The 22447-nt window shown below is 40.0% G+C and overlaps 1 protein-coding gene across 11 annotated transcripts in view; it reads left to right on the top strand.

Moving 5' to 3' along the window:
- ATP8B4 (ATPase phospholipid transporting 8B4 (putative)) overlaps positions 1–22447 on the top strand; it is a 216286-nt gene that overhangs the window by 48010 nt on the left and 145829 nt on the right. For all 11 annotated transcript variants that reach the window (XR_002799642.2, XM_023617657.2, XM_005603053.4 and 8 more), the window contains 3 exons: positions 13101–13214; positions 15880–15978; positions 20634–20695. Coding sequence is in view for 10 of the 11 variants with exons in the window: in XM_023617657.2 (XP_023473425.1) it covers positions 13101–13214; positions 15880–15978; positions 20634–20695 (275 nt within the window). In the remaining variant the exon portion in view is untranslated. The remainder of the gene's footprint in view (positions 1–13100; positions 13215–15879; positions 15979–20633; positions 20696–22447) is intronic.

Consider the following 22447-nt stretch of genomic DNA (forward strand, 5'->3'; position numbering starts at 1 on the left):
AAAAGCACAGGGAAGAAGAGTTATTTCATACAAAAGGAAAAACCTGACTGACTTCTCTGGTGCAGTAAGGAAGTTAGCTTAAGTTCATTGCACAATCTCCGTGTAGAATTATCTTTTAAAGCTTTCCCATCCACTTTTCTCTGCAGAATTCTCATTGGCGACATATCCAGTCTGTGTTTATATCCCTCTAGAGGAGGGAAACTCACCAGTTCTGAAAACAGCCTTTTCTATCTTTGGATAGTTTTGATTATTAGAGAGTTTTTCCATCAGTTGAGCCAAATGGATCTTCTCTTGCTTTATTATCCATTGGTTTAGCTTTTCTCCTGAGCCCAAAGCAGAGCAAATGTGTCTCCTGTTTCTGTGACAACCCTTCTGATATTTGTATTTAAAATATCAAACTTGGGTTCACTCGGTAGACTAAAATCCAGAACAATCATCTCCAGTCACCTTTCTTCAGCTTTCCTATCACTTCTTAAATGGGTTGCTCCAAAGTCAAACAGAATATTCTAGAAGTTATTTGACCAGCTTGAAGTAGAAGAATTATTAATGCGGCCTGAGCTTGCACTAGCTTCTTCGTGATTGCTGACTCCTATTAATCTCATATTAATATCATTTTCATTGTTAATGACAAGAACTGAGTCACATTGACTCTGTATCTTGCTTATTATAGAACTTGGCACACGACAGGCACTTACTCTGTCATTAAACTATCCTTTTCATTATTGTGTCACATGTGGGCTTACTGAGCATGTCTTCTGCATCTTCATTGATATCTAATCCAATGGGCCAATTGAATCAGAAGCTCTAGAAGTGGAGTCCAGGCACTGGTATTTTTTTAAAGTTTTTCAGGTGATTCTAATGAGAAACCAGGATTAAGAATCATGATGTAAGTTATTAATTAAAATATTGAGCACAACACAGTTGACGACACAGCCATGTGCCTTATCACTAGATAGCTCCATAGAGGTTGCCATTGGGCCATTAATCATTACATCTTGTTGACTTCACTAGTTTCCAATTTCTATAATGAACTGTCTTTGCTACGAACCCAACTTTTGTTTAAATATGTTATATTATAGCTCTCTATTTTAATAAGTAGAAAGCCTTTCAAACAATCTATTGCAGAGCTGGTTTAGATGACTTCTATATGGAAGCAGAAGGATGGAATGAATAAGTGAACTTGGAAGATTCCTTCTCAAGTCATGGTTCTATGATTCTTGGAAACCACTTAGTCCCATGTTGCGATATTTTAAACACTTTTGTAGGCCAAATGCCACAAAAACGCCATTGTTCTCAGCAAGACATTTTTGAGGTTAGAAGCACAAATGGGCGGAACTTCTTCATAATGTTTTGCAGAGAAAGCATTGTTCAGACTTTTCTAGGTGAGAAAATAAGCTAAAGGAATGTTTGATTTTTTTCTTTATCTCTTGCTCTCTGATATGGGAAAGATAATAAACTGCATGAAGATGTGCTAAGAAAATGTGAAAAATCTACATTTATGCTAGTGCCTATCTTATTTTGGTAAAAGTAGTTGTCTAGGTTATGTACTGGAAATTACTGGTTTGTGTTGTGGATTATTAACAATTATATTAGCTCATGTTTTGTTTTGATAAATGGAATTGCTTTTCCCCCATGTTTTAGTATTTTGTATTTTTTTCCAATTGGGTTTATCAGCCTTGTATCGAGTAATTAGTAAGTGTTTATCACTTAGTTAAATATTTTAGAGACTTAAAGTATAAAGTAAGGTCATAGCTCTTCAGGAGTTTGCTGTCCCCTGGGGATTTTGAGATTCTTTTATATGCATAAATGAAATAACAGTATTAGACATTGTAAAATTAAGTATGGTAGGCAAATGTGTGAGATTAGACTTATAATTAGCATTTTTCACTGCATCTGGGTAAGGAAGACAATTTTCTAAAAAGAGGTGAATCCTTTTCTTAAAGTTGTTCATATTGGTAATACATGCCTTTTAAATGTCTCTCCTTTTTCTGTTCTGCCTCTTCCTCTTCCTTCTTCTTTACAATTAGTCCTGTCAAAATAGTTGTGTATGTCATGAGTAAGAGGGCACATGTTGAAAGTATTTTATGTTGCACTTTTGCAACAGAAACTTGGCATATTTCGATGGCATTTTTGGGAAACTGTGGGGCTTCTTCATAAATACAAAATCCAGTTTGAATTCAAGGTGTGGCTGGTGTAGATGCTATCAGCACTGTGCTGTGATAAGACCCTTCCTCAGTTACATGCTGATGGTAAGTGAAGTGCTTTCAGTTGAAGCTGTGTATGGATGGACTATGCCACACCTTCTGCCTTCCAGCTTTCCTCCCCATATCTTCCTTACCAAGGCTACTGAGTTGCCTGATGCTTTCCTGTTTCCAAGATCTTTCCCATCAGGAAGGAAATCCTCCTCACATTGAAGTGTTAGGAATTAATGTGTTATCCTCCCTTGGGTATTTGAGTTATAACGGAGGACAGAAGCCAGAGAACAGTGTTTGACACAAAGAGCTGGCCTGGAATTGATGCATCTGTAGTTGCCTTCGTTCCCTACCCATGTCTAGCCCATTGCCAGCTCTATAATTTTTGGGGAGAGGGCTTCTCTGAATCATTGCTATAGTTGACTTCTTATTTGTTCATTTATTCTTGCATTTATTTAACAACCACAACTGTTTAATTAAAAATGAAAAAGTATTATTACAAGATAAATTATGAAGAACAGCGATTACTGAGGAATTGCCGTGCACCTGATGCAGGGGTGAGGTACATAGAGGTGGACAGGACTCATTGGTACCTGCCTTCAAGGAGCTAAGCCACAGTCCAGGAGGGGCTTTTCTTCAAGTCTGGAGTCAGAAAACTTCCTAGAAGCCCAGGGGGTGCCATAGACCGTGATTCTGGCTTGGCCTATGCACATGTTTTCAGATTTCCTGGGTGTCACTTTCCTTACTGAGAGTCTAGGCAAATCATTTCACCGGGAAGGACTATTGTGGGAAGAGAGCATCTAAAATGGGTTTGAAATGCTTTGTCGTTATAATATAAACAATAACCATTTTGGGAAAACCAGTTTCTCAAAAAGGTGTCAGACCACATGCTACAATCAGACCCCCTAGGTTTTGCCTCCTCCACCCGCTTCAAATCTCTTGTCCCATTTCTAGTGCCACTTGTGACTCTCAGTGGGAGGGACACAGAGCACAGTCTTCTATTCTCATGAAATGCCTCCCGATTCTTTTCTGCCAAATGCACCAACCTCTCTGGCTTCTTCCTCCTGAAAACCGACACACTTGCAGAGGAGTCTGGATGAACTTTGTTTTGGAACGCTTATTCCGGCTGGAGGGAATCAGGAGGAGGGATGTGGACGAGGCATGCGCTGGGAAGAGGGATATAATGGAAGTGGGATGAGGTGGTGGAGAAGGTGTGGGCGCTGCAGCCAGGAGCCCCTCATTCATTCATTCATTTATTCACTCAGGTAACAGGGGAAAGGATCTGGTCTGCTTTGTTACAAAGCAGCTTGGGGCACTGTTTTGCAATTCCTAGCTGGCCTCCCCACTGATACTCGGGTGGGTCATTAACTATTAAACAAATGAATGCCCACTGTAGCTTGCCGTGGAGTCTGGTACTTAGAAGTGTTCCTGTGAGAAGCAGCTTAGTTGCAAATCAGTTCAGCAACTTAGAGCATCTGTCCAGTGAGTTTGGCCTGGAGACTCACATCTGAAGCCACTGCATTTTCCCTGTTCACATCGTGGGGCTCTTGCCTTCTCAGCACTCGTATGAGTTTCTTCTCGAATCTCTGGTCAGCTCCTACAGAAGACAACTGCCTACTTGTACTTTTTTGGGAGCCCCATTGCCAGTTTCCTGAAGCGAATTTAGAGTACACTTTTTTTTTTTTAACTCAGACTATCCTAAGCAAAAGTTCCAAATTTGGTGAAAATTCATTAAACCCTCTATGTACGAGGTGATCACAGAAAATAAAAGATTGACATTTCCATTTATTTATAAATTATTTTTATTGCTGTTATGTTTTAATGACAGAGGATGCTTTTTTTCTTTTTGAGGAAGATTAGCCCTGAGCTAAAATCTGCTGCCAATCCTCTTCTTTTTGTTGAGGAAGACTGGCCCTGAGCTAACATCAGTCCTCATCTTCCTCTGTTTTATGTGGGACTCCTGCCACAGCGTAGCCTGATAAGCGGTGCGTAGGTCTGTACCTGGGATCTGAACCAGTGAACCCCAGGCCACCAAAGCGGAATGTGCAAAGTTAACCGCTTCACCACTCGGCTGGCCCCATAGATGCTTTTGAAGCCTCTCTCTTCCCCTACTCCAGGGGAAGAATTTTTCTTTCCCTTTTTCCCAACCAGATCTTTGTTCTTCCCTGTCGATACTTCTAACTCCCAAACAAAAACCACTTAAACATAATCACAAAGCCAAGTGGTGTGGATTTGTCTAAACTTAGATTTATCGCCCCAGCCTGGATGAGAATGGGCTGGAGACCAGGGGAGGCTAGGAATGTTGCAGGAGGACACCGCCAGGAGTTTGCTGGGGGTCCCAGTTGCCCCAGCACCCTGCAGAGGAGGGGAACTCATCGCTGCACACACTTCTCATCTGATCCCTAGGGATTCAGGAGAAAATTGCATAGTTACCCCAGAGCTGGTGTTATTTGTGTAGAGCCCTAGTGTAAGAGGTACAGTCCTAGGAAGGATTAGACTGTTTGTAGTGTGTTATAATAACCCCTTGGCCCTTTGGGAAATTCTTTATTTGTGCCTTTCCTCATTAACCGGACTTTTCCATTGTGCCTTTGTTATTATCATAAATGTGGAGGTCCTGCCTGAAATTTGGCCTCGTTCCCAGACTGTACAACATGGTCTAATTTTTAGTCTTAATAAACAAAGCAGCTCGTATGCACGAAGTTGTCCAAAGATGCCCTTGTAGTTCAGGAAACAGGACTGAGCAGGCCAGACTCGCATCAACTCAAAGAAATGGCCACTCTGGTTGTCCAAGGTCTCTGAAACCCTAGAGTGAGACGGGCCAGTGGACCAAGGCTGAGGGCCTGCACCCCAGCAGATGGCAGATCTACAGGGCGGAGGCGCAGAAGAGCTTCGGCAAAGCAGAAATAGAAGGCAAACAACTCATTAGGGATGCCCCATGAAGGGCCCTCGGAAACACAACCTTCCATTTCTTTTCTGTTCTTTTTTGTAAGTCTTCCTTTTATTTCACCTCTTATCTCTCTGGAGGAGGCATATGCTAGGTCTCTCTCTTTATGATTTTAGGGATATTTTCAGCCCTTTTTCAGATGTCACAAAATAAAAGTTAACATTTTACCTGGAGCTATTCAAAAGTCTTTGTAAGTTTTATGCATCTAAACACCCCGGAGAAAAAAAAATTAGTGTGATTAAATTAATCTCAGAGGGAAATTTAATTTGTTCCCTTGATAATTGTCCAAAATGAGTTCTTTGTAGATAAATTACTATTCATAGGCCATTTACTTGCTCTAGAACAGCTAACCCAAGGCCAGAGGGTGGAAAACAGAACATTTCTGACGCTGTCAGGCAGATTGGCCTGGGGGGAGACTGAAGCCTGAAACCTTGCCTGGCTTCTGCCTGTGTTCCTGAGGTCTAGACGGCAAATGAAACTCCCTTGACAAACCCTGTGGACGCTCTCTCTAGATCGAAAGGGCTGAAAATGACTGCTCAGGCTGATGGAGTTAGCGCGTGCCCTTCACTCTGCTCTGGTTTAGAGAGGTCTTCACCAGATGAAGAATGTTCTCTGAGGGTCAGTGAGTTAGTTCACCAGGAGGCAATCTAGGGACTCCTTGTTTCTGACTTATTTCCTGGGAAACACATACCATTCGGGAGAGCACAGGACTCTGTGAAACATGGCTTTTATGGGTCACCCTTGCAACTGCTCTAAGCCTGTTTCCTCCTCTGTAGATTGGTGCTGAAATAGTCACAGCTCATTGGATTTTTTGAAGACTGCCTGAGATGATGTATGTATAGTGCTCAGCATAGTGCTTGGCATATGTAAGGAGACCATACATGTTAGTGGGTGTCATTGTATGGCACAGAGACACTGTTACGCACAAAGTCTCCTTCTCCATTCTGTGCCCAAGTCTTGGTGACGCATGGGGCACGCTCATTTCCTTGACCATAACAATGTTTAGTCTGGCAGTCCCAAACTTTTTGAGTATGTTTCTTACTTGCAAAAAGAAAACCTTCCCATATATATATATATAAAATATGTTATATATATTTATGTTTGTATTTATGTAAGTGTATGCATGTATATGTACATATATGCGTGTATGTGTATGTGTGTATACATGTGTAGTAAAGACAATCTGCGGATTAAACATTACTAACCTTAACTTTTAACTTTTTGTTGAAATATATATGGAAGTTCTTATCTTTTTTCCTGATAGCCTGAAAGACTGTTTTGGACATTCCTAGGGGACAGGTGCCCCTGCGGTCTCATCAGGTGGGGTAACCTTGAGGTTGCATTACCCGGGAAAGTCTAACAAGCAGGCTTCTTAAGGGAGTCTTGGCCGGCAAGGTGCTCCTGCTCTGTTGCTCACTGTTTTCTTCAGAGCACTGATCACGTACTTAAATTGTGTCATTAGTTTACAAGTTGCTAGTCTGCTCATTCCTGCCTCTCTCCCCAAGCTAAAATGCAAACATGCTCCAGAAGGGTAGGGCCTTTGTTTAGTCCCATCCATTGTCCTGGCTCGATGACAGTGTCTGACGCATAGAAGGCCCTTAGATGAATGAATGGATGAACGTTGGGGCAAGTGTGCCCTCTGTTCTTTCCCTCCCCACAAATGTTCTTGTTCATGGAGGGGAGCCCAGGCTTAGGAGGATGTAACGATAATGGTGGTGGTACTGGTGATGATGATGAGGTTGTAGCCAGCGTTTGTTGACGGCTCTCTGTAAAGTCTCTTCTGTGGGTTGACCCTCCCTCAATGATGTTCATAGGAGCGCTGTCATCTCTCCATTCCTCCCAACCCTGCACGCTGTGGACCCCTCACTGGGCATCATTTGACTAGTACTGAGGAGTTGCGGTTCTGCTCGTATCAGTGAGGCGCCAGACGCCCAATCTCCAGGCCCATTTGCCCCATACATGCATTCTTCTGGGATCTTTGCATAAACATGGGTGTTTCACATATTTCCTGAGTGGTGCAAATGACTTTAGGCCACTTCCTTTTTAACGCAAGTAGCCTGTGGACAGACTCTTTTTGGTTTTTATTTTATGGTTTAGAGATAATCTCTCCCTTAAAAGTCAGGACTATTTCTCTCTCTGGAATCCAGATTGTACCATAAAAAACTATATCTGCCTCCTCTTGTGGCAAGAAAAATAGGCTTTTTTCCCCTCAAGATCCTGACAGTTACTTTTTATAGCTGTCATGACATAAAAATGTTTCATCAAATGTGGGAAGATCTTTTGATAGTGCTGAAACTGTGGTACTCATTGCGAAAGCTCCTGGGGTTTGGCCTGTGGGCTTCACAGATGCAGGCAGTGTCCCCAGACAACCACTGAACGCCTTTCGGCTTAGCCTTCGATGACTCATCCTTTAAGGCAAATATAGAGATAAAAGTAAACTACTATATAAAAACGGAAACTGATCTTCTATGTATTATTAACGCTCTCACCTGGTGTTTGGTTGGGAGTAAAAGAAAAATCAACTCAAATTGACTTAGACAATAAAATAAATGGACAAATCATATAACTAAAAAGTCCAGAGATAGGGTAGCCTCAGGAAAGGCTTGGTCTATTTTCTTTCTCTGAGTTTCTTGGCCCTGCATATTCAGTGTGGAGTTTATTCTTGGCAGCCTCTACACTCAGGGTCCTGAGATGCTGTCAGTGATCCCTAGGGTTACTTGCTTCCAGGTTGGAATCCAGTATGTAAGAGAAAGCCTACATCTCCAGCAAATTCCCAGAATTGACATAGTGAGTATTGGTAAGACCTTACTCATATGACAGGTCATGTGCTAAGGCCTCAACTCAAAATTGTAAGTAGGAAGATGGGCCATGCAGTTGGTTTAGGTGGATCTGGACCTGACCCTGGAGTTACAGATGGGAGTTGAATCCATCCTGACGAACTAAGAAATTTGCATCACTGTTAGCTGAGGGGAAGGGGAAAGTAGTCAAATGTCTGTTGTATCTGGCATTAGAACAGAACTGGATTTGGAGCACCAAGGTTGGTTTTTGATATTGATTTTTTGTAGCTGATATGTCCTACACTCTCCAAATATTTGGGTTAGTTTCCTTTTCTGGTTGTGGTAGCCATTAGTGATGCCTATCAGTGTTTCTGGCTTTCTGCCTTTTGGACACGTGGTGACTCTTTCTGGTCAATGAGTTGTGAGCATTTGGGTTGAAGCATTAACTTGTGGGTGTGAGACTCTTCAGAGCTTTCGCTTTCCCTGTGGTACTGAAATTGGAAGCATTTGAGATGGTGGCTGGTCCATTGTGAGTAATTATGATGAGCACAGCCTCCTTGCTGGCTCATGTTGGACAAGTGGTACAAGCCAGAAATAAACTCTTATTATGTTAAGTCAGAAGATTCTGAAGTTGTTTGTTACTGTGGCCTACCTAGTTTATCCTGCCTAGTACTGCATTTCCTAAATCCATTTGGATTATTTGGGGGTTGCTCACAAAAGTCCTATATTTGTATAATTCTTTCAACTTAGGAAAAATGCTTTCAGGTCTATAATATCATCTTATTGCCACAGTAGTCATATAAATATATAGATGAAAAATATTATTAGCTCCATTTTGCCAGGGGGAGAATTGGGGCAAACTCCTCAAGTTCTCTGTTTACTTGTTTAGCTGTGTTTGTTACTTTTTATTTGCTTGTTTTCTTAAGCAATATGATTACACAATAAAAATCTCATTATAAAAAGTATTGCTTCTCGTTTTATTAATATTTTATTTGATGGCCCACTTCTGAAGAATTTCACATTTTTTACTTTATTCTTTCTCTGCACCAAGTAGACAATGTTGAAAATGCAAAGGACTTTTGCTGCTTTGGTTGGAAAGCTAAGTGAAGGGAGTGGTTAGCTACCTATTTGCCTGCATTGAGCTTTGTTAGGGGCCAAGAGAATTACTCTTGAGGGGGACTGAAAGGGAAGACAAGGAAGCTGGAATGATACATCAGGCAATAGATAATGGGCTCCTACCGAGGGGGTTGACTCAAGAGCAAAGAGTAGATGTATAATATTTCCCTTGGTAAGAAAGTGGCAGCAGGCTCGCAATACAGAGTGGAGGAGAAAGCAAGGGCAGGTTACTCTGAAAGCAGAAGAGATATCTGCTTTGCAGGGAACTTGGGAAGCACAGTGGTGAAGAGTTGGGCTTTAGAAGCAGAATACCTGGATTCAAATCCTGGTTCCACCCCTTAGAAGCTGTGTAACCTCTCGTGAGCTACTTCATCTCTCTGCACTTTGGATTTCCCTTCTATAGGGTGCGGTTAGTAGTACCTGTTTCATAAGGATGCTGTGAGGATAAAATGTGCTATGAAATGTAAAGCTCTTAGAACAGTACACAGTCCTTGACATATTACAAGAGCTTGATAAATATTAGTTACTATTATTATTATTTGTTGTCACCGCTTTCGCCACCATCCTGGTCCAGGCCGCCCATCACCTCTCACCTGGATTAATTCAAAGACTTCCTGACATCTATTCTTGTGTCAGCTCCAATTTCTTCTCCACCTGGTAGCTAGGGTAGCCTTTTAAAATTAGAATCTCATCAAGATTACTTAAAACTTTACAATGAAGTCTAAAATCTTTAGTACAGTTTCCAAAGAACTTCTCTCTCTGGCCTCGGTTGGTGCTGACCTCTGTAGTCCAGACTCATGTTCCCTCTCTTAGATCCCTGTGTGTGCCATCTTCTGCCTACCTCAGAGCCTTTGTATTGATATATTTTAGAGGAGCAATGCTTTCCCTCATCCTGATGTTGCCTTTCAGGTGGAGGAGTCTCTGCTGGGGTGACAGTTCTCTCTCCACCCCTTTACTCACTCTGCCCAATGGGAGGTGGAGTCATTTACCTGATGTGTCAATCTTGGAGGAATTTCTGGGCCTCCTCAGCTCAGCTCTGCCCTCTTCCTCTTGGAAGTGAGCTTCCTTCTGGGAGTGGGTGGCCTCTGATGCTCCTCTAAGGGCAGGCTCTTTCCCACAACATGGGAGGCCTGCCTGGTCCAGGATTGCTAATGACTATGTGGCTAAGCCTACCTCATCAGGGGGTCAGTTAAACTCGCCCACCTGGCTAACAAATTAAAGCCGTGACTTCCAGCCTGTCTTCTGTCAGCACTAATGATGCTATACGGATTCTCCAAATGTACTCCTTTCTCCTCCCCGCTCCTCCTCTTTCTGAATTGGGATATTTCTAGTAGTTCACAGTGCAAAAGTAGTGCTAAGAGGATAATGTTGAAGATCTTCTGTGCTGTAGTAAGGAATGATTTGTACTAAAATTTGACTGTAAGCCAATAGCCTGGCTCAATGAAATGGCTGAAAATTAATGTGCCTGATTTAAGGTCTTACCAATACTCACATTTTTGGACAGGGCCGTGGAAATGGAAACATTTTTTCCTTTCGAGTGAAAAACAAAGAAAGGTAAACGTGTCCAGAGATTCTCCAGGAGGGGGAGCCCTCGTTCCTTGTTCTCAGTCATAGCTGTGAGGGTTTGCACCATCTGTGACTAAGTCACAACAGAGCTAGTAGAACAAACAGGATGGTTGCTATACATCAAATTAAGCAAAATTGTCACAGTCCCCATTTGGCATTATCACTTTATCCCACACAATTGGCTCTTCACCTATATGGAATTCAATTTTGTGGGAGAGTTTCTTTCTAATTCCTGCCATGGTTTTGAATATCCCAGCAGAAGTTCTCTCTGTCTTTTTAGCAGGATACAGGCTTAACCTCTGTTTTGCTTTCAACTTTAGAAGGAAAATATGAAACAGAATTAAGAATATGTGATCCTTTAAGTTAACTGCTTTTTCTCCTTTGCTTTTCGTTTCCCAATTATTTTCTCCAAGTCTCTTTCTTAGAAAAACGTGCTGTGACCGACAGTTCTCACAGCCTTGCTTCCTAGCCCAGCTCTTGAGTAAATAACTCACTACAAAATAGTCATCATCAGCTCAGAGAACAGTTTTCAGCACATTACTGTGCATCAGACCAGCTAGGCTGGAACTCTTCTCTTGATATCTCTCTTATTCTTCCACAATGTGTTGCACAGAGCTGGACACATTGATTCCTGGTCAATGTTAAAAATGGCCATTTAACAGATGACCGTATATTTTTTAATTAGGCAGCAGTGATTACTAGGAGTCAGTGTAGGGTCACTTAAATCACACAGACTAACCTCAGTTTTAAAATATGAGTGGATGGAAGTTCCCTGGGCATGTCGATACTGAATTTCAACAAGACCTGTCACCCCAAATTTCTCATGCTATCTTGATGGATAAGATAGAGGTAAGCCTCATGGGAGTATAGTTCAGCGTATTTATAAAAGGTTAAATAAAACATATTTTGTATGTTTCATATAAACACCTGAACCTGGTATTTACATTAATCAGTAAAGCAATTTCTAGTAGTTTGCCATAATTTTATTTCTCTAATTCAAAAAGTTAGGGGCCATCCTGGTGGCACAGTGGTTAAGTGCACACATTCTGCTTTGGTGGCCCTGGGTTTGCCGGTTTGGATCCCAGGTGCGGACGTGGCACTGCTTGGCAAGCCATGCTGTGGCAGGCATCCCACATAATAAAGCAGAGGAAGATGGGCACGGATGTTAGCTCAGGGCCAGGCTTCCTCAGCAATAAGAGGAGGACTGGCAGCAGATGTTAGCTCAGGGCTAATCTTCCTCAAAAAAAAAAAAAAAAAAAAAAATTTTTTTTGATCTTTAGCCCTGTCTTTTTTAATGTATTGGTCTACAGCTTTGGAAGACTGTATAAAAGGCATGTGTTTGATATTTTTTGATGACACAAATTTGGGAGAAATATTTAATACTTTGGGATAGCACACTCAAGATTAAACTTTTTTATTAGGCTGGTATAATAGGAATACATGAAAAACCTTGTACAGCAATATTTAAAAAAATCAACTGTGAGTGTTTAGGAAAGGGAGACCTGATTTAATAATGATTTATGAAGACATGATCTAGAGATTTTAGTTCATCAAAACTTGATATGAATAAACACTGAGATCAATTGCCAAAATGCTGATGAAATTTTGAAGCATGTTAATACAATAGTCCAGAATGCAGTACATCAAAGTCTCTACTGCACCTGGACTGGTTGAACCAGATCTGCAATATGTGTTTGGTTCTGGGCACCATGTTTTAAGAGAGATGCAGAGAAGTTGGTATGGACCCAAAAGAGGTTGACCAGGAAGAAATGTCAATAAAACAAGTCATGGAGAATGGCTGAGGGTTTCAGAAATATCTGGATCAGAGTGGAGAAGATTTAGGGGAGGCCTATGAGTTGTCTTCAATTATTTGAAGGTTGTCAACGTGGAAGGGGTTTCGACTTGGGCTGGGTGGCCCCGGGGATGGAATTTTTAGCACATGGCAAAAACTTACAGGGAGGTAGATTTGAGTTTCTCATAATAAAGACCTTTCCATCAATTGCCATTCCTAAATGGAAAGAGGCTGCCTTTCAAGGTGGTCATTTTCCCATCAGAAGACTTTCAAAGGCAGGTCTAGGGGCCCCTTGTCAGAGTTATCTAGTGTCATGTTTTGGGAAGGTGGACCACTTGATCCCTGAAGTGCCTTCTCACCTCACTGGCCCCAGCACGAGCTCACTGTCTGCATACGGTAGGTGCCTAAGCAATATCTGCCAAATGAATGACTGCATAAGAGTAAAGAATCTCAGGGGCAGACTTTTGCACTTGTCACGTTTTTCAGTCATGCATGATTTTATGGCATTGAACAGTAATTTCACCTACTATCAGGAGCATGTCATCTTGGGAAAAATGAAGGCCTTGGGCCACACAGAGTATAAAATTTCCTAGATAACTGGCTTATCTTTCTTGCTCTGGCATAACTCATTCTCAGCCTTGAAAGTTTTAGAGCTATTTCCGATAATGAGCAATGCCTTGCCCCAAACTAATGTGATGCTATTTCTTTTTCAGGATAATCGTATCCACACATCCAAGTACAACATTCTCACCTTCTTGCCAATTAACTTATTTGAACAGTTCCAAAGAGTGGCAAATGCCTATTTCCTTTTCCTACTGATTTTACAGGTAATGTTTAGGTTGTATGTCTTCATCATTTGTTTGTTAAAAGAATTCATATAATTTGAAAAAGTAAGTTAATTTACTCAGCTAAATGTTCATGATTAGGTAAAACCATCCTTATCAGATTTTTAGTGTTATTATTGCTGTTTCTCTTCACAAATCTGGGAGGGTTAGGAATGGGTAAAAACTAGCACATTCATCATTTTAAACACTGAGGTCATTTTAAAAGGCAGCCTTGCACTTTATTTGAACCAAACCAGAGCCTAATAATTACTTTTCATAGCCTTCCTCCTTTTTTTATCTCCCCCTGATGTTGTCAGTACGGGTATTGCCAGAGTTGAAGTGCAGAGTCTAGCTGAGCAGTAGTTTGTGGAACTTAATTCAGCAAACTTCATTTGCATCTGAAAACAATGCATATTTTACATGCATGTAAGTAAATGATGTATGCTGTATGTTATTTCACTGTAGAGTGAAAATTTTTAACAGTTTTAAGTGGTCAATTGGTAGTTGATAACATTTGTTTTTCCCCCCATTTGACTAAATTTGGACCTAAATGAAATTTCTGCTTTTACTGATATTTTAGGAAGGAAAAGACATAATCAAAGAATACACATATATATAAACAGCTCGTCAAAGAATACACATATATATAAACAGCTCGTGTTAGCCAGTTATTTACCTAGTGTTCACTTTAGAGTAATTTAACCAGACTAAACTGACAGATTCAGAATGTGCTTGGCTCTGTGCTAATTATAAGAGGTAAGAAGATGGATGAGATATGTGCAGTCTAGATTAATAGCTTGAGTACTGTTTTTTCTTTAATTGAATGATTATTTGTGTTAAAAATCTTTGGGTTTAATGGCAGAAACCTAAATTTGTTTAAGCAAAAGAGAATATATTCAAGGGTGTGTCTCATTTCATGTGTGACTGTATTCATGGGCAAACTATTTCAACAGGATGTGACCTCTCTTTCCTCAGTTTTCCACCATGTTGTCCTGACTCTCAGGCAGGCCCTGTCCACCTGCTGGCCCCTGAAAGCTTTAGACTTTTATCCTCTTGGCTTCAACTCTAACATGAGAGAGAGAGCAAGGAGGAGGGAGAGACAGAGAGAGAGAAGAGAGGAGAGAGCATGAATTCCTTTTTCTGTTGCTCCAGCACGTTTTGGGATTAGGTCTGATTGGATTGTGCTGAGTTATAGCCCTGTCCATAAACCAATCACAGTGGCTCAAGAATTTGATGCAATGATTGTCTTGACCTAGACCCCATGCAAAAACCTGGAACCAGGATGCAATCAGTGCACCCCGATTACATGGACTGAAAGTAGAAGGGGCAAGGTAGTTCTCTAAGAAATAAGGGTACGGTTGAGAAGAACTACATATGAACAGGAAAAAAAAAAGCCATGACTGTACACCTTACAATTTATTGAAGAGACTGTAGAATCTAAGATTTCTTTCCTTGTGAATTTGCTTTTGGTTTCTTCATATAACCATTTACATCATTTCAGAATTTTGAGCTCGTTTCTCTAATGGCTTTCTTGTTTATGATCCAAGGCTCTTGTTCACAGAATTTTTTATCTGAAAGGAACCTTTGAGGTGGTTTAGTCAAAGCTTCTTTCTTTTTTGATGAAGAAATTAGACTCAGAGAGATCCGGTGACGTGTGAAGCTTTTACTGTGAGTTAATAATGGAAGTAAGACTAGACTCCGGCCTTTTTGCCACCCAGCCCAATGTTTTTGTTGGTCCCTCAGAGGCTTTTGAGGTTTGTTTTTTAAATTTTAATCTTATGTGGAAACTATTTTATAAAATTGATTTAGTTTAGGGCTGTTTTGATGAGGCCTGATCTCCATACACTGACCCTCTCCACCCCACCTTTCCCTGTGTGATGGCCCTAAAGCAGCTCCAAACTGAACCCATTTGAAAACCACTTGTCTAAGAGAGTTGTGTCAACTGTCATGGCATCTCTCTCAGGCAGGTGGCTTTGAGGTACAGGCATAAGGCTTTGGAGTCAAATAGACCGAGGTTCAAATTTTAGCAGTGTATGTTCTTGGCCCAGTTGCTTGACCTCTCAGATACTTATTTATAAAATGGGAAAATGATATCCAGGACTGCAGCATTTCCTGACTCTGGGGCACCATTCACAATGTATTCTGATACAATATTTTGCACTAGTCATGCTATTTACATGGAATACAAATCCTATGGGTTTGTGCAAAACAACTCTGGTACAGAATCTAAATCAATAAACTTCTCTGAGGATCAGATGACACAATGCATGGAAAGTACTTGGCACAGTGTTTGGTGCAATGTAGACGCTCAGAGTCTCTCTTTGGGAACTGATGAAGAGTTGGTAAAATTGTTAAAAGTTGAGATGAGAAGCTGAGAAAAGACAGGCGACTTTTATCCTGGGTAAAGATCATCATCTGTGAAAGATTTCAAGAAGCTTTTTAACTGACTATAAAAATTTTATTTTTAAATGGTTCAGTGATTCTTTTATTCTATGTGTCCTCTAACTGAATGCAAACACTTAAATTATTGAAAGTTGTTCTACGTTATACAAATAACTGAATATAATCCCATTAATTTCTATCAAGTCTTATAAAATTAAACAACAAAATTTGGAAGATATATTTAGTAAATTTAAAAGCCCTAAACTATTTGAATTGTTTGTTTCAGTTGATTCCAGAAATCTCTTCCTTGACCTGGTTTACCACCATTGTGCCTTTGGTCCTGGTGATAACTATGACAGCTGTCAAAGATGCCACAGATGACTGTGTGAGTATTTGCTTTTGAGCATTCCTGAGTTCTCAATTTCGTTTGTGACCTCTCAAAACTAGAAAATAGAGATCCATTTTAAATTTTTGAATGATGCTCTTTTGGTCAATACCATATAAAACTCTTCTGCTATTTGTTTGATGATTAATACAGGTGTTATAAAACCAGAGCCTGTTTAAGATAAAAGCAAGAGGCTTTCAATAACTAGACTCACTTCCTCATTTTACATGTGAGGAAACTAAGGCTTATAAAGAACTAGTGATTTGCGAATGATAATGTAACCAATGAGTGAAAAGAGCAGAGTTACAAACCTTGCTTCCATTCAGTGATGTAATTATCCAATATCACATGTCTTTGTCTAAGTTTTGGGAGTTGGTAGATATTAAGCTCGCACATCCTCTGCTCATTATACCAGGAGTTACAAAAGCAAATAGCTTCAAAAATCAGGCAACTTAAGTGAAGTATAAGACAATAGAGAGTTTTGAAGTCTGCATAATCCAAATGAGGTTATTTAAATTTAAAGATTTAAAACACAGTCTTGGGCAAACCAAACATTCTAAGTCCAGACAAGTTATAGTCTCACTCTAGGTGACTGCATGTACCCTAGCCTCAATAACTATATACCAATAACTTACATGTTCATGCTCCCTGCCTAGGCCTCTCCTCTGAACTTGTACCCATATTTCCTGTTGCCTTTTTTCTTTTGGTGAGGAGAATTGGCCCTGAGCTAACATCTGTTGCCAATCTTCCTCTTTTTGCTTGAGGAATAGTGGTCCTGAGCTAACATCTGTGCCAATCTTCCTCTATTTTATATGTGGGACGCTGCCACAGCATGGTTTGATGAGTGGTATGTAGGTCTTCACCTGGGATCTGAACCCACAAACCCCGTGTTGCTGAAGAGAAGCATATAAACTAACAACTATGCCACCAGGCTGGCGCCCCTGTTGTCTATTTTTAAACTGTCTGTGTCTTTAAAGTGGGTTTCTTGCAGACAGTATACAGTTAGGTAATGCTTTTTTATGAAATCTGAAAATCTCTCTTAATTAGAATGTTTAACCCATTTACACTGAATGTGATTATCATTATCATTAGATTTAAATCTATCATCTTGTTACTGCTTTCTAAATGCCCCATTGGTTCTTTGTTGCATCTTTTTCTACCTACTTTTAGATTTAATTGAGTATTTTTTGTGATTCCATTTTATCTTCATTTTTGGCTTAATAGGTATATATATGTGTATATATATATTTTTTTGTGTGTGTGTGTGTGCGGTTGTTCTAGGGTTTAACTTAGCACAGTCTACCTGCGGCAATCTGGCTTTAGAGCACTGGCCCTTATTCCCTAGATCCCTCTGTGCTAAGCTATATGAGGGATGCAGAAATGAAACAGACACAGAACTCCAAGTTAAAAAAAAAGCTTAAAACCCAGTGGGGGAAGATGGGACATGTACATGAATAACAATAATATGAGATAAAAACGTTATAAGTCATAATAAAAAAACGAAGTGACTTGGTTCTGGTTGGCAGTGGAGGTGGAGTGTGAAAGGGAGAATTAAGGAAGGCTTCATGGAGAAGGTGGCAACCCAGCTCTACTGAGAGTGGTTGAGTATGGGAAAGCGAGTTGGGGAGATTTGTACTTATCAAGTTGGTTCTTATAATCCTCATAGTTGTTTTACGTATAATTTTCTGATAAATCAACAATTTGATGTGACTCATTTGAAAATTGTCTCTCACTATATAATTTGCCTTCATACACCATGTTTCTATGGGATGCATGGGATATAACTCTCTTCAATTTTAGTGAATTGCCTAATGTATTTCATGGTGCACATTGTGACTATAACCTTTGATGCTAGATTTTTAACTAACACACAGGACCTATTCACACTGATGAATAACGTCCCTTTAAAGTGGTCAACTCGGGACGTTCCTGGAGTCCACCCATTCCTGTGAGGTTGCTATTGTTCAAGGTACTTTGGAGCTCCTCTTATAGAATTGCTCTCATGGTCAGTGTACAAGGTACAGAAGAAAGCCAATTTCATGACTTGTGTTCACCCAGCTTTGGAAACAAATGCCATTTCTCAGCCCATTAAAAAAACCAGCTTATTCACCCTATCTGCTTTCTAAGAGAGCCTTTCATATATTTCCCAACATAAGACACCCCTTCATGTCCTTTCTGAGGATAAATAGCTCCATCTTCAAAGAATAAATGAGATTTTAAAGAATGGGCTAGAAGCAGCAAAGGTAATTCGAGGAGAGGAAATTTCAACAATGATTTGAGTAATGATATCTTTGGAGTAAATATGTGATTTCTCCATACTATCTGATCTTTCAGGGAAATAGTACTCATTTAGATGCATGAGTTCCTACATATTGACTTTAAAGTTCTTATTCATTATAGTCACACTTCATAGAAGAATAAAATGGTAGAGTAGAAAGAGCATGGACTTTGGAGAAAGACATCTAACCCTACCATGTTCTGAAAGTGTGACATGAGGCAAACCGCTTCTTTGAACCTTATGTTGTTTGTATAATGTGGCCAATGACATCAGCACTGTCGGGAAGATAAAATGAGATGCTGTGTGTAAAGCACCTGGCATGGAGCCTGGCTCACAGCGGGCACACAATCAATGCTAGTCCTCTGCTCCCTTCCTGTCTGGGGCGGTTCCCTTCTAAGCCTTCATATCTATTTCTAGAGAAGAAATTGTCAAGAAGAGTCAGCCTGGGCCTGAGACTACCATTTCTAGTCCTTCCAGACTCTATCTGTTCCAATACCAAGACCCCTTGGAAAAGCCTGGGCAGAAGTGGAAGTGGCCCCAGCTTGAGGCCCAAAGAGTGGGCTGCTCAGCTTTTAGGGGGTAAACTGATTGATCCTTTTCTGTGATGCCCAGTTAGTCAGTGTAGGGGACTGTTTTCAGGTTAGACACAGATGTGACTAAATACCAGGTGTCCTTTGTCTCTACTGCAGTTAATGCTTGAATGTGCTTTTATTTTTGTAATTATATGTGCCAGTTCATCAACCAGATATCTTTATCAGTCAGGGTCTTGGCAGGAAACAGATGTCACCCTGAAATGGGGGAAGATTGGAGAAAGATTAATAATGAAGGGACCATTTACAAAGAGTGTAGGTGAGGAAAAACACATAGGGTAGCAACATGGGTGGCATTACTACTTCTAGGCTTGAAGGGGCAAAGGGAGGAAGCTATTACAGATTGGAGCTGTTCTTGAGTGTTGCTCGCAGCCGCTGGGGCTCTCTGTAGAGGAAGCAGCCACTGCTAACCAGCTCGAAGGAAGCCAGGGAAAAAAATTCCCCGTTTCACTTCCCTCTGGCCCTCTGCTCTTCTGCTAGTACCACCTGCTGGTCAAACCCAACCAGAAGCCAGAGGGCTAGGACAGTATATCTAGGTCAGCTTTCCTTGGCACAGGGAAGAGTGGGGAAGGATGGGGTGTAGATATGGAGGAGTCAACAGAGAATATCCAGCATCCCTGTCAAATTATGCCCTCAGACAAAATAATGTTTCCATTTCTATTTTTCTATTGGTGGGGAGAAGTTTGTTTGCATGCCAATGATAGGCTGACAATTTCCTCCTCGACCAGCATTATAAACTCCATGTTAACAAATGCTAAGTATTTTATTTTTCCTGGTAATATCCATTAACTAATACCTGGCCATCACTGTGAGTGTATGCACTGGTCATAGCATGATAAAAATATTGGGATGGGTTTGGGAAGGATGTTGATAAAGGGAAGGGCTGGTGAAAGCATTTTATATATTGTGGTATTGATACAATATTTTGAATTTTTTCAAAAGGAAAAAGCACTAATTCTGAAGATTGCAATCTATGAAATCAAAGTTTAATGTCTCCTGATACTACCCCCTGCTCATCTGTGATTTTAGGTTAATTGGTGAAATAGCACCTTATCTCTACTTTAGCCTATTACTATCCAGTCTTGACAGTTCGTGTAGAAAGTCTTATCTGAATGGCTGCTAATTTATGAGTTTTAGTAGAGGGCTCCTAATATTTGGATTCTTCTAAGCAATATGAGGTGTTTACAATCCTGGACTATACAATAAGAAATGGGATCACTTGGGCATAAAAACACAAATCCACACCAAATGTGGTTCAGTCTTGTATTGTGATTTTTGTTTTAAATGCTCAGTATTTCATAAGATTACTGTTAACAATTAGAATTTCTGGAGAATAAAAAAACATGTTGTTACAAGGAATTTCTTGGCTTCAAAGAAATGCACCAGGCATTTTGAATGGTGTTCCAGTAAAGTATTGAGCACATATGTGAGAGAAATGGAAGCCCCCGTTCTTTGTTGAAGACCAAAATTAATGTATGGTTTTCTCTGGAACTATATGGCAGAGTAAAGAGCATATTCTGTTCTGAGAAGCAACTAAAAGAGTGTGAGAACTAGAAGAGCATATGGCTAGACTAGTACCATTGGACACCCAGAATGAAGTTGGTGAGAAAGGTCTTGATTCAGAATTAGCGTGTGTGAAGTTGGGTCCAAGGTAAGCAGAAGTCATGCTCATCTTGGATCGATGGTAATATTGTCCAAACAGATGAACTCAAAGTATTTTCAGTGTCTCTATTTGTGCTGACAAAGTATCATTTAATATGTTTTCTTACAAACACTTTGATTTTCAGTTTCGCCACAAGAGTGATAATCAAGTGAATAATCGGCAATCTGAAGTGCTCATCGACGGCAAGTAAGAAACACATTCTTTGGGTTATTTTTAAGATTTCTGGGACCCCAAAACAGGTCTTGACAATTGGTGGCTTTCTCTTTTAGTTAAATATATATTTCTTTTTCCCTCTGATTTATTAAAAATTGCACTGTAAGTCCGTTTTATCTTCATGACTCTTTTTTTATGTTCAGCAAATGCTTGTGCTACTCAGTCAACTTCTACTTCAAATTCCTTTGGAGTTTCTTGTCTGGAACTCAGACATATCGTTGTTGCTTTCCATATCTAGATCTAATACTATTTAGAATTGGCACATGTTTGTAGTAGACGTTTCACAAGTATTTGACTGAATTGTTTAATTTGGTAATTTCTGGTGAATATTGCGACTTTGACACATTACTATATGAAGTGATAGTGATAAGAATTTGTATTCATTTGAGAGTTGAATTTAGAATGGATTATCTGCCATAACAAATTTTCATTGCTTTTAAATTCATCCACCAGTAAAGAAATATTTACAGGAATGTTGCTTGAATATGAAATTCTTTAAAATGTGTATTTACACACAAACAACAGAAAAAATACCTTTAGAAAACTTAGAGGTAAATTTCAAAACTTCATTCCATTGTTTCTTGCTCTCTTTCTCTTTGTCCCTTTTTGATAATAATAACACATGGAAAAGTAGATTTGTAACAATGTCCTTCAATCGGGCAGACAATAACATGGGCTAATGATTTTGAATCATTTGTATACTTTGAAGTAGATAGTTTTTAAAGGGAAAAATCATAAAACAGGTTAATCATGTGAGATGGAAAATTGCAAGAAATGATAAAGATATCAAGAGGGGCTAGGTAGCCTAGACAATAACTGGTAGGATCGAGGTAGTTAATCTCTTTCCATAGCTAAAATGTTGACTGATCACTGATAATGTAATGAATACACATAATTTTTCTTTATTGGCTTGTTTTAGAAAATAGTGTTAAATGCAGAATGAAGAAAAATGATCTTAATCTAAAGCCATAGTTGCAGAGACAGGGCCTCTGAAAGTGTGATCCTGGTGGGACGTGGGTAAGCCGTAAAGATGCCTGGAACTGCCTGCTTTATTTCCAATGCTAGCAGGTTTTGAGTTGTTATCACTACAGCGTGGTGTTTAAAAACCTGAGTTTTGCACTCAAAGAGACGTAAGTGTGAGTTTAGTCCTGACGCTGAATAATTCTGTGGTCTTGAGCAAGTTCTTGAGAGGTGGAGACTCTTGGTAAGCTGATGTGGTGTGTGGCTTTGAGCTGTCCTGTTGTGTATCTCGACTTTCTCAAGTCCTGCAGTTCTGACTGGGGATCACATCTGACATTAAACAATATGACTAATTCCCCAAGGAAGATTGGATAACCAGTCTCATTGCTTTGAAGTATCATCTCATATGAAGAGTGTTACAAATATGTGCAATCATATAATGAATCTAAACTAATGGCTCTAGCATATCTTTGAATGAAATCTCTCAAATTACCAGTTAAATTTTGTGGCAATGTCAGGGCAGTGATAGATCTTGGCGTCTCTACCTGGAGGCCATGAGATTAATCCAGTAACTTAGATGTTCAGAAACTCGGTGACTGTATGTCTCCCACACATGCTAGCTACCATTGTCATTATTATTATTAGTAGTATTAGCCTTACTTTCTTGTGGTTTCATGCAGCTTTTTGTTGATTCCTTAAGAGGTAGCATCTCTTTGTAATTCAATATGGTGTGATGTTTTGATAAGTATTGTTGCTGATCCTGTA

This window comes from Equus caballus, chromosome 1 (genome assembly GCF_041296265.1).
Source record: "Equus caballus isolate H_3958 breed thoroughbred chromosome 1, TB-T2T, whole genome shotgun sequence".
Classification (NCBI taxonomy): domain Eukaryota; kingdom Metazoa; phylum Chordata; class Mammalia; order Perissodactyla; family Equidae; genus Equus; species Equus caballus.